This window comes from Mauremys reevesii, linkage group 9, assembly GCF_016161935.1.
Source record: "Mauremys reevesii isolate NIE-2019 linkage group 9, ASM1616193v1, whole genome shotgun sequence".
Taxonomy (NCBI): Eukaryota; Metazoa; Chordata; order Testudines; family Geoemydidae; genus Mauremys; species Mauremys reevesii.
Genome location: NC_052631.1, coordinates 39,821,651 through 39,837,052, shown reverse-complemented (window position 1 = coordinate 39,837,052; position 15,402 = coordinate 39,821,651). Strand labels below are relative to the sequence as shown.

The window sequence follows — 15,402 nt, the reverse complement described above, 5'->3', positions numbered from 1 at the left end:
TGCCCATTTCGTCCCTACGACGCTTGTTTCGCCCTTCCAAGGAAAGCTGGCAGGGAGAACAGCACACATCAGATGCTGAGCCTCAGCCAATCACTGATTTCACTGTTCAAGCTTTCTGATTGGCTGAGCCCGGGGTTGGGAGCCAATGAAAAACAAGTGGCAAGGCTACCCGGCAACAAGCTATCCTGTCCATGGAAGCCAGTCAGACAAGCAACCGCAAAGACCATTTGTTATAACATGACCATAAAGTTAGGTACAAGCAACTCTGTAAAAAGCAAGCCCAATTCATCTGTACAAACTTCCTTGGACACTTTCTTTAAGATTGCAGAGAAGACTCCAGAGAAACCTGCAGCCCAGACTTCAGAGAAACCTCCAGCCAAGAGCCCTTCAAAAAGTTCTGAAAACTCAAAGCATATGCGATTTTATGTTTATCTGAATGCAGTTTACCAAATAAATACATTGATGTTGCTACATTAGTCATCTATAATTCATTTAGTACAAAAATCTGGGTTATTGTGGTGAAAATAGTGTATCAAGCCTTGGTTCAGCAACCAATCCCAGCTTTATACCATTGATTCCTATGGGAAAAGCGGTTTCAACTTACAATGTTTCGTCTTACAATGCAATTCTAAGGAACGAATTGTGCCATAAATTCCAGGATGCCCTATCCTGGAAATTCCCATACAAATGAATTATTGGGGGAGGCATGACTGACTGACCATATAAGGGAACAGAGATACTAACCAAACACGAAGTACTGTCAAATGCACAAAGTAAACATCTTTCAAAAAGGGATCATTTTCCATCTCTGCCTCACTTCCTTGGCAGTAATTTTAGGAACAGTAGGGTTAAAAAAAAAAAAAAAAAGCAATGTGGGTGTCCCTTAAACATTACTGATTTTCCACAAGGATGCTGCAGAGAGAGAGAGAGAGAGAGTGTGTGTGTGTGTGTAGAGGTGGGTTGCATTTTAAGGACGATGAATGCAGCCAGGGGTGACTCTGTGTTTTGCTGCCCCAAGCACGGCAGGCAGGCGGCTTTTGGCGGTGTGCCTGCTGGCGGTCCGCTGGTCACACGGATTCGGCAGTGCGCCTGCGGGAGGTCCGCCAGTGCCGCGCCATCAGCGTCCATGCCACTGAATTGCTGCCAAAACCATGGGATCAGCGGACCTCCCGCAGGCGCGCTGCCAAAAGCCGCCTGCCTGCCACCCTCACAGCGACCGGCAGGCCGCTCCCCGCGGCTTGCCACCCCAGGCACATGCTTGCTGTGCTGGTGCCTGGAGCTGCCCCTGAATGCAGCAGTTACTAGGGAAGAGGAGATAAATGGCTTTTATTGAATGAAAGAGAAAAACATCAGTTTAAAGTGACAGGGGTAGCCGTGTTAGTCTACATCTGTAAAAAGCGACAGAGTGTCCTGTGACACCTTATAGACTAACAGACATATTGGAGCATAAGCTTTCGTGGGTGAATACCCACTTTGTCAGATGCACGTAGTGGAAATTTCCAGAGGCAGGTATAAATATGCAGGCAAGAATCAGTCTAGAGATAACGAGGTTAGTTCAATCAGGGAGGATGAGGCCCTCTTCTAGCAGTTGAGGTGTGAACAGCAAGGGAGGAGAAACTGCTTTTGTAGTTGGCTAGCCATTCACAGTCTTTGTTTAATCCTGAGCTGATGGTATCAAGATTGCAGATGAACTGAAGCTTAGCAGTTTCTCTTTGAAGTCTGGTCCTGAAGTTTTTTGCTGCAGGATGGCTACCTTTAAATCTGTTATTGTTTGTCCAGGGAGATTGAAGTGTTCTCCTACAGGTTTTTGTATATTGCCATTCGTAATATCTGATTTGTGTCCATTTATCCTTTTACGTAGGGACTGTCTAGTTTGGCCGATGTACATGGCAGAGGGGCATTGCTGGCACATGATGGTGTATATTACATTGGTGGACATGCAGGTGAATGAACCGGTGATGTTGTGGCTCATCTTGTTAGGTCCTGTAATGGTGTTGCTGGTGTAGATATGTGGGCAGAGTTGGCATTGAGGTTTGTTGCATGGATTGGTTCCTGAGTTAGAGTTACTATGGTGCGGTGTGTGGTTGCTGTAAGAATATGCTTAAGGTTGGCAGTTGTCTGTGGGCGAGGACTGGTCTCCCTCCCAAGGCCTGTGAAAGCGAGGGATCATTGTCCAGGATGGGTTGTAGATCACTGTTGATGCGTTGGAGAGGTTTTAGCTGAGGACTGTAGGTGATGGCCAGTGGAGTTCTGTTGGTTTCTTTCTTGGGCTTGTCTTGCAGCAGGAGGCTTCTGGGTACACTTCTGGCTCTGTTGATTTGGTTCCTTATGTCCTCGTGCGGGTATCGTAGTTCTGAGAATGCTTGGTGATGATCTTGTAGGTGTTGGTCTCTGTCTGAGGGGTTGGAGCAAATGTGGTTGTACCTCAGCGCTTGGCTGTAGATGATGGATCGTGTGGTGTGTCCAGGATGGAAGCTGGAGGCATGAAGGTAGGCATAGCGGTTGGTGGGTTTTCGGTATAGGGTGGTGATAACGTGACTGTCACTTATTTGTACCATGGTGTCTAGGAAGTAGACCTCCCGTGTAGATTGGTCCAGACTGAGGTTGATGGTGGGATGGAAGCTGTTGAAATTGTGGTGGAATTCTTCCAGAGTCTCCTTCCCATGGGTCCAGATGATGAAGATGTCATCAATGTAGCGTAGGTAGAGAAGGGGCGTGAGTGGACGAGAGCTGAGGAAATGTTGTTCCAGGTCAGCTTCCTCAGCTCTCTATTATATAAAATGCATCCTGATGGTTATAAATACCATTGAGCCTCCAAGCTGATTATTTAGTTGGGATTTGATTAATGAACTGGAGAGGCAGACTGACATGATGAAGTGATTAGACCACCCTGGCCCTAGTGTAATATCTCACTAGGATAGCTTTATAAATTAGGGTATTAAAAAAATTCTTACCAGATCTGATTTAAAAATCTTGATTTGCCAAACCAATATATTTCGTCATTTTACTTTAACGGCTTCATTTTAGTGGTTGCATTATGTTCTGTTGCCACAGTAGAATGCATGTAGGAAAACATATTGGCTTCAACAGGTTCAGAAAAGGTGTCTGAAATGGCTACACAACAAATTACATGCTGCAATTATTTATTTCATCATTTTATTTCTTGAAACATGGCCACACATGAAATACCCACTGCAGCTGCTCTCTGAGTGATTGGAATTAAGTCCTGTTGTCTTGGATAATTTCATTAGCTTCTTCTGGCATAACCACTTCTATAAAGGACCCAGAGCAAGTTATTAGGTGCCTGAAGGTGCAAATATGTGCGTAGTAGGATTTTCAATAGCACCTAGGCATGTAACTACCATTGAAATAATACAGGAGTTAGGTACCTAACCTGCTCGGATGTTTTTGAAAATTCCACTAAGCACCAACCTGCTTATGTAGTTGGATTTTTACAGGTATTTAGACACATTTAAATACCTGTAAAAATCTGGCCCTAGGCTCTTAAATTTGTTAGTGCAATGAATGGATGCATCTGATGATGCTGGGATTTGTCCAGGCTATATAAAATACGCTATCTAATGTTCTGAAATGTAGGTAGGTGGTTGTGACATTCCCCAGGGCACAGTCTGTACTATTCAAGAGCAGTGTTCCCTTAACTCTCTAGCATGGGGTGCCTTTTACACTGCTTTGCTGTCAGAACATCCACTGCTGGTCTGCTTGCACAACCTTCAGCATGCAAATTCACTCCCAGATAAACCCACGAGCACTCTGACCAGTCATTCCTCAATTACATACAGGGAGACACCTGCAAATTCTTAGTCCCAGCCTTCTTCCCCAAAAATGTGTGTCTTATATTGTCCAGCACACTACAGAACAATGAAAGCACATAGAAAGTCCATCATTTCATCAAAGAAAAATGATATATGCTCCAACGTTGTTATCCCAAATAGAGTTTCCCACAGACTTCAATCCAAACACACTAGTTAAGATAAAACAATAAGAAAAGTTTATTAACTACAGAAAGATAGATTTTAAGTAATTACAAATGATGATACATAAAAGTTAGGATTGGCTACCAAAGAAAATAGGTGTTAATTTGCATATTACCCTTAACTTAACAAGCTAAGTGAACGTAAAAGCAAAGATTTTGTCTCACCATACACTGCTGTAAATTTCACAGGCTGGGTCTCCTTCCAGCCTGGGATCACTCCCCTTAATTCAGCATTTGAGAGATGAGCAGAGAATTGGGAGGAGGAGAGGTGAAATGGAGGACACTGTCTCTCTCTTAGACCACCCTCCTCTCTTTGAGGATTACCACCAACTGGGGTGCAGGCAACAAGTAGTCTCTTGTGGATGTGATGGTTGAAATGTAAATTTCTTGTTTAAACCTTGTTGCTGACAAAGGGATATTTAAGCCAATGATAGCTCTTTAACACCTGGCAGGGTGCTAGTGTATCTTAGTCTCTGAAAAAACTGGTTTATGCCTGCTTGGAGCATGTTATGACAATGATACATAGTAGAATCTAATAACTCCTCATACAATGTTGATACACACATTTTAACAGGATAATGATGTTCAGCAGATTATGGCTTTTCAAATGATATCTCATAAGGCATACTTTTAACAAAATTTATCGTAGTCTTGTAAAAGTGGTGACCATAATAGTGGTGCTTGCCAAAGTAGTAGCATTTAAATGGCCCTCAAAAAGGGTGTGTGGGTGTTTCTTGAGTTCTTCACAGCCAATGTGGCACATGTCAGTTTTAGGCTCACAACAGAATGCAGCAGAAATAAAATTAGCCATAAAACTCAGTGACTGATGTAGTCCAGAGACTAAAAAGTGTTAAAAAAAAAAAAGTGGTGTCTTTGTTTCGTTTGGAAACGTAAGAAACATTCATATTGTGCTAAACTGCTATAAACTTATTTTGACCGAATTCTATGCAAGCGCATTCACTTCTGTGAGCCCATTTGACCTTTCTGCCTTGTCCACCCCAGTCTAGCACATTGTCAAGTTTGTAATCCTAGGAGGCTTTCTCCGCTGTGATTTCCCACTGAAGTGAGAATGACACAATTCTAAGTTGAGAGCATGAGTGTGAGGCATGCTGGGCCCCATTGTCATTTCATGGCTATTTTATACGGTCATAACTTCGTTGCTCTCAATGGAATTACTCCTGCTTTGTAATGGTGTGAGATTGGAATCAAAGACACAAAATACATAGACTACCAAAGTGTATACTTTGTATTCGAGTCCAAATTTAGGATCAGAGCTGGTTACACTCCTGTTAGCATAGTGAAGAAGCAGATGCGGTTACTTAGGCCATGGTTTCTTTTAACTATTATTTTTAATACCTTAGGGGTAAAGGACTAACACATCATATGGTCTATAAATTTCCCCATAGACATGTTATTTTGTACATGACGGACACCTACATATTTCTCTGAAGAATCCAATACTGATCAGACCCAGGGTACTAGATTAAGTGGAATCATATCCTGGTTCAGCACAGTGATTTAATCTCGTGTTCCTGTATAATTATCTGATTGTTCAGTCAATTGAGCAATCCAACTAGCTGCATGTTCACAGGTTGTTATAATATACCACAAGGGTTCCCCAGAGTGTTGGTCTTTATCATTTTAAAATGTCTTTGTTCTCTGTTTGGATATAGCAAGGATTGCTTATCTGCAGTGGTACTTGATATCTCCCAAAGAGTATTGTTTATAACAGCAAAAAGAGGCACCTATGGAGAGCCCTCAGAAATTTGTAGACTATAACCTCTGAGGCTTGTGTCATGTGTTGACAGTATCTCATATCCAGCCACATCAATAATTTTCTTTTATGTAACGAGATAGACATGTGTAGGTCTGATGCATCACAATTAGTTCAGGAATCTTGAACCACTGCTTTTCCTTGAAGGGGCAGACTGAATAATCCTATTTTTTGTTGCTGTTTGTTCAAAAGAGTTTTCAGTTTTCCAATTTATTTACTTTCAATTTTGGTTTTAGTTCATTTAACCTTCAGAAAACATTTGTGCTCTATATTGCTTAGGAAAGGAAGGCTTCAGCAGCATGTTGCTGCGTTTATCTCTTGCCGTTTGGCCAGGATGTCTGCAATAATAAATGTATCCATTTGAAATGGAAGTGATTAAGCTCTTGTTGAAATGTCTTCTGGAACAAAACATTAGCTTTTCTTTCAAAGGGCAGATATTGCTACAGATAACATTTAACCCAACTGAGGACAAAGTTGTTACCCTTTAACATCACTTACCTTTCTGCTCGCCTCAGGAAAACAGGGACAATATCTGCATTCAAGTGTTTCACTTCCTTAAAACATGAAAACAATTATCTGTACAGACTTCAAAGTTGCAAGTGATGACTGAAACTGTTTCATCTTTAAAAACACATTTTTACACTCACTTTATTGTAAGTTATGCCTTTGAACTTGAAAATCTGAAAGATTTCATGAAGGGATCGGGGAGCTAGGAATGCAGTGGGGTTTGCATAGACTTTCATATCTGGAGGCCTGTTTCAAATCTGTATTTTTGTTACAAGTGCAAATGGGTGTGGTAGTATCATTTTAACCTCATCCATCTCACAAATGATCACACAGGATTTGGCATGGGTGGCATTCTCTTCTCAAAAGTAGTAGAAATATGGAATTAACTGAGGGCACTGCCGTTCAAGACAGAGGTACATTGGCATAACAGAATAGGATCTCACATTTGAAATAGCAGCTAAAATGTTGGCTGGGACTGAGTTGTATTGATAGATTTGCATGAGGAAACTTTCATGTTACCTGCCCAAACAAAGATTGAAAGCTCTTTGAGGCAGGGCCTATCTTTTTGTTCCATTTGTACCGTGCCTAGGGCAAAGGACTGAGGTCCTTAGGCACCGAGGCAATGTAATTTATATTAATAAATAATAATGTTTGGGTCAAACGAGTGCTAATAATTCATCAACACCCTGAGCAATAAATTCTTTTCTAAAGTAAAGAAAAAAGGAATGTCTAGAATAATCATGGTTAGATACAAAAACCACTATTGAGCACTTTTATAGAGCCTTGTATTCTTGAAAGTCTGTACAAACATTAACTATTCTGATGTGTTAACTAATTAATCTGACTTAAGTAATGTAAGGATGCACAACAAGTGCTAAACCCATTGAATTTTCACTCTGCTCTATCGCTTTAAAGAATGTGTTTTCAGAGGAATTTGTTTAAAATGTGTCACACATGTGTGCCAGTTGTGATATTTGTCAACATTGGTTTGACTTTTGTTAATTTCAGTGAGAGTTCTCCTCTTTGACCAGCCTGTGTAGAGATGTAACCACAGAGTTACAGGCTAAATACCATAGCATTGTGTCAAAAATATATCCATAAAAACGTTAACATTGCTCTTTCCCAGCCTAAAGTGCAGTAATTGTTATCTGCTTCTGCCAGTAGAATTCCAGGTCTTGGAAATAACATGATCAAAAGAATATATTCTGCATGAAAATAGCAGCAGGACAAAGGGTCTAAAGATCTTTCATTTCTTTTATTATTCAGATTTGTGATAAAGAATGGCACTACTACGTCGTCAATGTTGAGTTTCCTGTGGTTACCTTATATATGGACGGCACGACATATGAGCCTTACCTTGTGACAAATGATTGGCCTATTCATCCATCACACATAGCCATGCAGCTAACTGTTGGTGCTTGCTGGCAAGGTAACACAATCAAGGGTGCATAAACTGAGAGAAAGTATTTAAAACCCATTTACAGAGTGTTTATATTTTTTTCCCTGTCGGCTCTCTCACGTGAAGTGCACCAAGAATAATTTTTTTTAAGGAATTGTGGGGCTGACGGGAGCTGATTCTGCTTTCATTTGCACTGATGTAAAACAGAAGAAACACCACTGAAATCAATGAAGTTCCACAGTGGCAAAAGTAGTGGAACTGAGAGCAGAAGCAGGCCCTATATTTCCATTGTCCAGTAATGTACTTGGCTTGCATTGTGCATGTACTGAGATGAGGCTAATTTTCATTACCTTTTGTCTTGAGTTCTCTAACCTCCTTCTTTTTTGTCTCCAGCTTCAAGCCCATCCAGATATTGTTCATGTCCTCAAAACCCTACACAGCTTGCCCTGCTTATATATTAGCCTTACTTGCCTCCTGCTCCCCTTCTTATGCCGTGAATTCTTCCCAGTCCTCCTTCCTGTCCTTTTGCCACTTGTACTTCTGTCTCTTATTTCACATTTTTTTTCATGCACTAGGAACTTCCTCCATCAGATTTCCTCTAAATTTCCCTTCTTTCAGTTAGATTTCCATTGTTAACCTTCCCTCTGTTGCCGTCTACTCATACACAGGAACCTAACTTTAAAAAAACCAGAAAACCAAAAACAACTTCCTAATATGAAATAGAACAACGTGTACAATTTGCTCAACATAGGGAAAAATACTTTCCCAAGGGATGTATTCCCTTTCTGTTGTTAAATGTTTTCTCTCTCCTGTTACCCAGGTTTTTTTTAACCCAAAGCAATGGTAACATAACTGTTTTTTTTTATTTTATTTTTTTTTTTATTTTAAGGTGGTGTTAGGAATAAATCAATGGGGACACAACTTCTTTGTTTAATAAATAATTAATGCAAACCAGAGTGCTTTTACGTAAAACTACTTTTTTATTAGGCTTTAAGTAAACATGCATATATGCTATAGCAATAGGTTTAGAGCACCCCAAACATTATAGTTACCCACAGTTTGAGATAGTCTTGAGTAATTACCAGCCAGTCTTCGGGGGCCCTCCTTCTGTCCAGCTGATGGGGAGTTTAGGTGTTAACTCCTTGCCCAAAGAAAAGCTTTTTTGGACTGCTCCAAAGTGTGTGTGTGTGTGTGTGTTTTATATAAATAAAGCACATAATTTATAATAATTTTAGTGTGTTATTATAGCCAACTCTAGTGGATTACCAATTTTTTTAATTTAGGAAATGTCATGGTTTTTTTTAATTATTAAAGCATTTTTAGTATTTTTAGTTATAACAATAACAAAATGTATATGACAAGGGCACTTAAAACCAAGATCGGCTGTTTAAACATTCTTTTATTTTTATGGTATATTAACTTTTTGTTTTCTTTTTATTTATTTATTTCAATTAGCAAACTGCATTTATGTAGCTGTTTGGCCTTGCCTTTTAGAGCCCTAAAATTATTTCTAGCTATCTGGTATTTGGTCTTTAGCTAGTAGTGGTTAAACACACAAAAATGGCTGCCTGTATTAATGTCAAGTTAGGGGCATAACTCCCACCTCCTCGTATATCCACCTTACCAGCTTGGTCTCTTGTCATTTATTATATGTTTTCAGTAAAGTCTGGGAGCATAACTCAACTCAACTTCCATCCATTCTTTCCTTTAGTGTATGGAATCTGCGAAGATCCAGTGAATTTAGGGTTTTTAAATAGGTGTTAGGTAAAAAGCAAGTCCTACTCACCTCTCCAGCACCCGAGTTTGTGCGGAGTTGGTATAGGGCTCAGAGATCTGTCAGAGACCAGACAACAATTCGTTGATCAACGGGCTCACACCATCCATAGCTTAAGAGCCAAGCTTTGGAGTAAGTGTGGCAAGTTTATTAGGGGTGAGCATCAATGTTTATACACAGAAGTAAACAAAGTGATTAACAGATCATAATGGTCATGCATAATCAATCAAGATTCTACAGGATAAAACAGGTTAAAATGTAAATTGGAGAAGACAAAAGGGGAGATGGCTACTTATTGGGAGGGGAAGGGTCATGAGTAGTTCGCAGGTCAAAGCTTTTGATTAAAAGTTTCAGACAGAGACATGTAGTCTGAGTTAAGTTTCAGTTCATAAAGAGTTCAGACTCAACATAGGTATCAGTAATAAAGAATGATGTTGCATTTCGAAATACTTCCAGAATCCTTGATGAAGAAACTTTTTTTGGATGTTTGCACTATCAGCAAGTAATCTTGGATCCTTCTTAGCAGGACTATTTAATATGTTTTTGTGCATCTCCTTAGTTGCATTTATCCTTTTTCAGTTCTCTCTTTTCAGTAGTTTCTACTATTACTTTATCTCTTTCCCTACAGTTCCATCCTTTGTGCTCATCAACAATATTAAATGTTAACAGTTCTGGAAAATGAAATCCTATGTTTATCCACAGAAGAGATACTGTGTAGCAGGCATGCAGGGATCTTCACACTCCAACATCCATTGGTCCTGGGGGGAATTCTGTGCCAAAAAACCCAAAATTCTGCACCAAAAATGCAAAAGTCTGCAAAATCCTACATATTTAATTTGTCAAAATAATGCAATATAATCACACCAGTTTCACTTATTTTGGTAATTTACTTAAACTGCTATACAGAAAAAAAAATCACAATAACTGTTCAGCATTTGCTAAATACATGAAAGTTAAATTACAAATACTTGGTAACCAACATCCTGCATTTCAGTTACACTCCTGGATTTTCATTTAAATTACATTACTTTTCTTTTGTTTGGTGTTCTGTAAAGTGGAATGTTGTTTAAATTGCTCAGACTTTCACACATGAAAGTCATACAGTTTTGCTAAACATTGTCCTGCATTTTTTTAAAATGGATAAGTAAAATAGATCCTGCGCTGTAATCTAACTCCATTGTGCCTCTCTGGCACAGGAAAAAAAGGCAGAAAGCACATAGACCTTCCTAGCTGAGGATTCCCTTATTGTCATTTACAATAAGGCTCCTTTACACCTCTCTGGCAAGGCAAAGGAGCCTGAATTGACTAAGAATGGGAACAATTAACTAACAATGGGAACATTAGCAGCCTGCCTGCTTAGTTGTTACATTTCTGCTCTGCCTTAGGGACAGAGCCTGTTTCACACAGCCCTTTGCCTCCAAGCTTGGGATGCAGCAACAGTGAGCAAGAGAGACAGAGTTAGTATCTCTCACTTGTTCGCATGCAGGCACAGACCCAGCCCCACCTCCTTAACATTGATGCTGTCCCTCAACCTGTAGAATGCCTTCGGCATCATCAAGGAGGTGCAGAAATGCTACAAGATCCGGGAGGCACAGGAGAAGGAGGGCATCGCCAAGCAAGACTCGCTCGTCATTAACCTAAACCAGAGCAACCCCAAGTTAAAGGACCTGTACATCCGGACCAACATCACCCAGAAGAGGATGCGAGGCTCACTGGAGGCCCACGTCAATGGTTTCCGCTTCACCTCTGTGCGAGGAGACAAGGTCGACATTCTGTAGAACAGCATCAAGCACATGTTGTTCCAACCCTGTGATGGGGAGATGATCATTGTGCTGCATTTCCACTTCAAGAACGCCATCATGTTTGGGAAGAAGCGGCACACAAATGTGCAGTTCTACACCAAGGTGGGAGAGGTCACCACAGACCTGGGCAAGCACTAGCACATGCATGGCCATGATGACCTCTACACCAAGCAGATGGAGCAGGAGATGAGGCAGTAGCTGAAAACGGCCTTTCTGCAGATTGAGGGAGGCACTCAGTCTCCCTCCTCTCCCCTTTGCTGCCAGCTGCTCCCAGCAGACATGCCCAGGCTGCCGGGAAGGGGCGTGTGTTCCCCACATATCTCTTGGCTCCCCCATTTTTCTGCGGGGGAGCCAAGAAATCTGCAGAAGATATGAATTCTGTGCCCTCGCAGGGGTGCAGAATTCCTCCAGAAGTAATCCATGTGTCTCAACCTATTTCCAGTTTGGCCACCTGTAGCAATGAGGATAGGTCAGTCTCCTGGCCATCTTGACTCCTTGTCTGAGATTGCTGGTAAGGGTGAAAATTAAAGTGCAATGTCATCATGGATTTTTGATAGAGATATTTGTCCAGCCTCCCAAAAGCTCTGTTGAGACCACAAAGTTATTTCACGTACATTAGACCACCATGCAGACAGCAAGTGGTAACAGTTTTCAGTTATTTCTGGCTTGGACTGGATTTTATCCAGTGCAGCTTGATGGCTCAGTGGATTGTAAGTGGAATAAAGAGGCACTCCATTTCCCACTGCCAATGTTCATCCTTTTGTTCAGTGAAGCACCTTCTAATATTATAAAGTCAACTGCTGCTTCTACTACACTTGTTAATGTTCACTTCAACACCACATTGCTACTGTGAATGAACTAAGAATAATCCATTCATACCAATAACAAAAAATGCTTGACCTTCATGTAGTGCTTTTCATTTTCAAAGCATTTGCAAAACATAGTCTCATATCAATGCGAGATGTACTTAAGAACAGATGGGAAAAGGCAGAGAGGTTGGTTCCTTGCTAAAGGCCACACAAGAGAATCCGTTGCAAGGGGAGGAATATAAATCAGAAATTCCTGACTCCCTAATCCAGGGTTCAGACCATCAGACAGTACTTCTTTCATTTGCCAGTATAGCAGCTTATTCTGTGGACTAAATTACACTCAGTTTTTCCCCTCTCCTTCCTTTTAACAACAGGAATTAGCAGCATCAGAATTCAAATCTTAATCTCTTGCCTCAAAAAGTATCAGTCACTCATCCTTTTCTGCTTTCCCTTTTGTAACGCCTGTCTTCTTATAGTTCTGTATGCATAGTAGCTATTCATCAAAGTTAAACTATTTTTAAAAAGGTATCCAGGCCAACACAATCAGAATAACGTGAAGAAAAAAAAATCTAGTCCTTTCTCTTACTATATTGGCTGCTGTTTGCTGAGTGCCATAACTGAAATATATCCGTAGTTGTGTAAAAGAATGGCAATCTAAAAATTGAGTATAAGGAGAAGAAAAATTGCAATTGATGGGCATAATAAAAATCAAGGACAAAAGTTTTTAATTTAATGTGTTAGCATTAACTGGAACATCTGTTTCTCATATGGAAGATTTGACATTTTCGATATGACGGATTTCATTTCTTGCCTGGAAAATGGGAGCTGTTCTTCCAAGTTTGTTCCAGGTTATAAAAGAGGGGAGTCTCTTTCAGCCACAGTTTTTTTTTTTCATCATCTACTTTGGGATCTATGTTGAGCTTGCTTAAAATTGAACCACCCACTTGCTTGCTAGTCTTGTCTTTTCTTGAGGCACATCATGTAGGATAGTGGTTCTCAACCGGGGTATGTATACCCGTAGGGGTAGGAAGAGGTCTTCCAGAGGGTATGTCAACTCATCCAGATATTTACCTAGCTTTACAACAGGCCACAGAAAAAGCACTAGAGAAGTCAGTACAAACTAAAATTTCATACAAACAATGACTTGTTTATACTGCTCTCTATATATACACTGAAATGTAAGCACAATATTTATATTCCAGTTGATTTATTTTATAATTATATGTTTAAAATAAGAAAGTAAGACATTTTTCAGTAATAGTGTGCTGTGACACTTTTGTATTTTTGTGTCTGATTTTGAAGCAAGTAGATTTTAGGTGAGGTGAAACTTGGGGTACGCAAGACAAATCAGATTCCTGAAAGGTGTACAGTAGGATCTGATGTAGGAGACTCAGACAGAGAGAGTTTTGCTCTTTGTCGTAAATATTTCCTGCTAATAACATTTCAGTTTCACAGTAATTCTTTCCCCCTGTTTTTATGGCATTGGTTATCACATCCATTCTGAGGAGTTAGGGGAGTTATTTGTCCTTACAGATACTCAGAGAATCTTCTTTCTCCCTTCAGTTGTTCTGATGGAATACAGGAAGTGCCAAAGTTCCACTCTGGATTCTTCTTGAGTCTTGCTTCAAAAGCAGCTGTAGACCTTCTAAATTTATGCTCTCTTGGACTTACCATATGATAAAGTTAAGCTTGAGACTTTGGCACATCAGGTGTCCTATCTGCACCAACAAGGTTACTTTAGATCAGATTTCCAGAGTTTGTATTCCTTTAGGTCTTCATGGGGATGGAAGACATGGATAGCCATCCATAATGGGCCAGACTGTGATTCTCATCTTACACCAGGTTAACTCTAACAAAACTCCAGTGACATCAGAGAAATTACTCCTGATTTACTAGAGTGTAAGTGAGAACGGGGTCCAATGCATCCTTGTAGTCTAAATGAATACTACTATATTCCCTGCTTTTGTCAGTCTTCAGGAAATTCATTTAATTTTGCATTCCAGTGAGAGAATCATGGGAGAATCGTGAGTAATTTTAGTAGTTCTTTAAGAACCAGCACCTAAGTAGGGGCTTTTATTCTCATTAGAAGAATATTATCCTGCTCCCAAATAAAAATGCTTGTTCTTATTGCCATTACTGTCCAAGTTTTGTATGTGTTACTATTTAGCAATATTTTATAGAAATGCAGGACACTTTTTATTCTTCACTGAGTGGGGATCTCTTAGTACCTAAGTAAGGGCTTTTATTCTCAGTAGTTCACTTCCATGTTCGCTTTTCACTTTCTTCATCAGATACACAAATCTTTTGCAATGTACACCATCCAAATTTTGTTTTTATTATTGCCAAAGTGCACAGAGAAATTAAGTAAACTTCCATGTTATTTTTATGCCAGTCATTTTGTGTCCACATGCTTTTTTCCAGGATTCTTTTAATGGGTGCAATCATATCAACAGCTAAAAAAAGGTGGAAGTGCTCTGTATGAAGTCCTGACAAGTGTAATTGGATTTCTAACAAGATTTGATCCAGTTTCTACTGAGAATTTTTGCTGAATCCTTCTGAGCATTTGCAGTGAGAATTCATGCAAAATGATGAGTTCGCTACATTTTCCAAATGATGATGCTGTAGACCAGTGGTTCTCAAACTGTGGTCCACAAACCACCAGTGGTCTGCGAGCTCCATTCAGGTGGTCCGTGGATAGTTCCCCCTAAGGTGAGCATCTGGGTGGCTGCACATGAGAATGAAAGGCCACCTACCTAATTAGTGGAGCCGTGCGGGCGTGGCTTCACTAATTAGGTGCCTGGACCCTGGAGAAGATGCACATGTAAGGTGAGGTGGTGGCCTTGGATGGAATAGGTGTCAGGGTTCCCCACCACCACTCTGAACTATGGGGTACAGATATGGGGACCTGCAAGAAAGACCCCCTAAGCTTATATCCTACCAGCTTAGGTTAAAACTTGCCCAAGGCACAAATGGACAGGATTGTCACTGCCACTACCAAGTGATTTAAACAAAAATTCAGAGAAGGGGCACTTGGAGCCCTATCCTCCCCAAATATCCCCCAAGCTCCTTCACCCCCTTTCCTGAGGAGGCTTGAGAACAATATACCAACCAGTTGGTTAGCAATGTGAGAACAGACCAAACCCTTTATTTTTAGGACACTAACATTAATTAGGTTCTTAAAAGAAGAACTTTATTATAAAGAAAAAAGAGTAAAAGAATCACACCTGCAAAATCAGGATGGAGGGTAACTTTAGAGGATAATTAAAAGATTTAAAACACAGAGGACTCCTCTCTGGACTTAGCTTCACAGTTACAAAATCAGGAATAAAACTACCTCTTAGCA

General features: G+C 40.3%; 1 protein-coding gene across 2 annotated transcripts in view; it reads left to right on the top strand.

Annotated features, from left to right (window-relative positions):
• CLSTN2 (calsyntenin 2) overlaps positions 1–15,402 on the top strand; it is a 695,827-nt gene that overhangs the window by 642,227 nt on the left and 38,198 nt on the right. For both annotated transcript variants that reach the window (XM_039489461.1, XM_039489460.1), the window contains one exon: positions 7,542–7,704. In XM_039489461.1, coding sequence (XP_039345395.1) covers positions 7,542–7,704 — 163 coding nt within the window. The remainder of the gene's footprint in view (positions 1–7,541; positions 7,705–15,402) is intronic.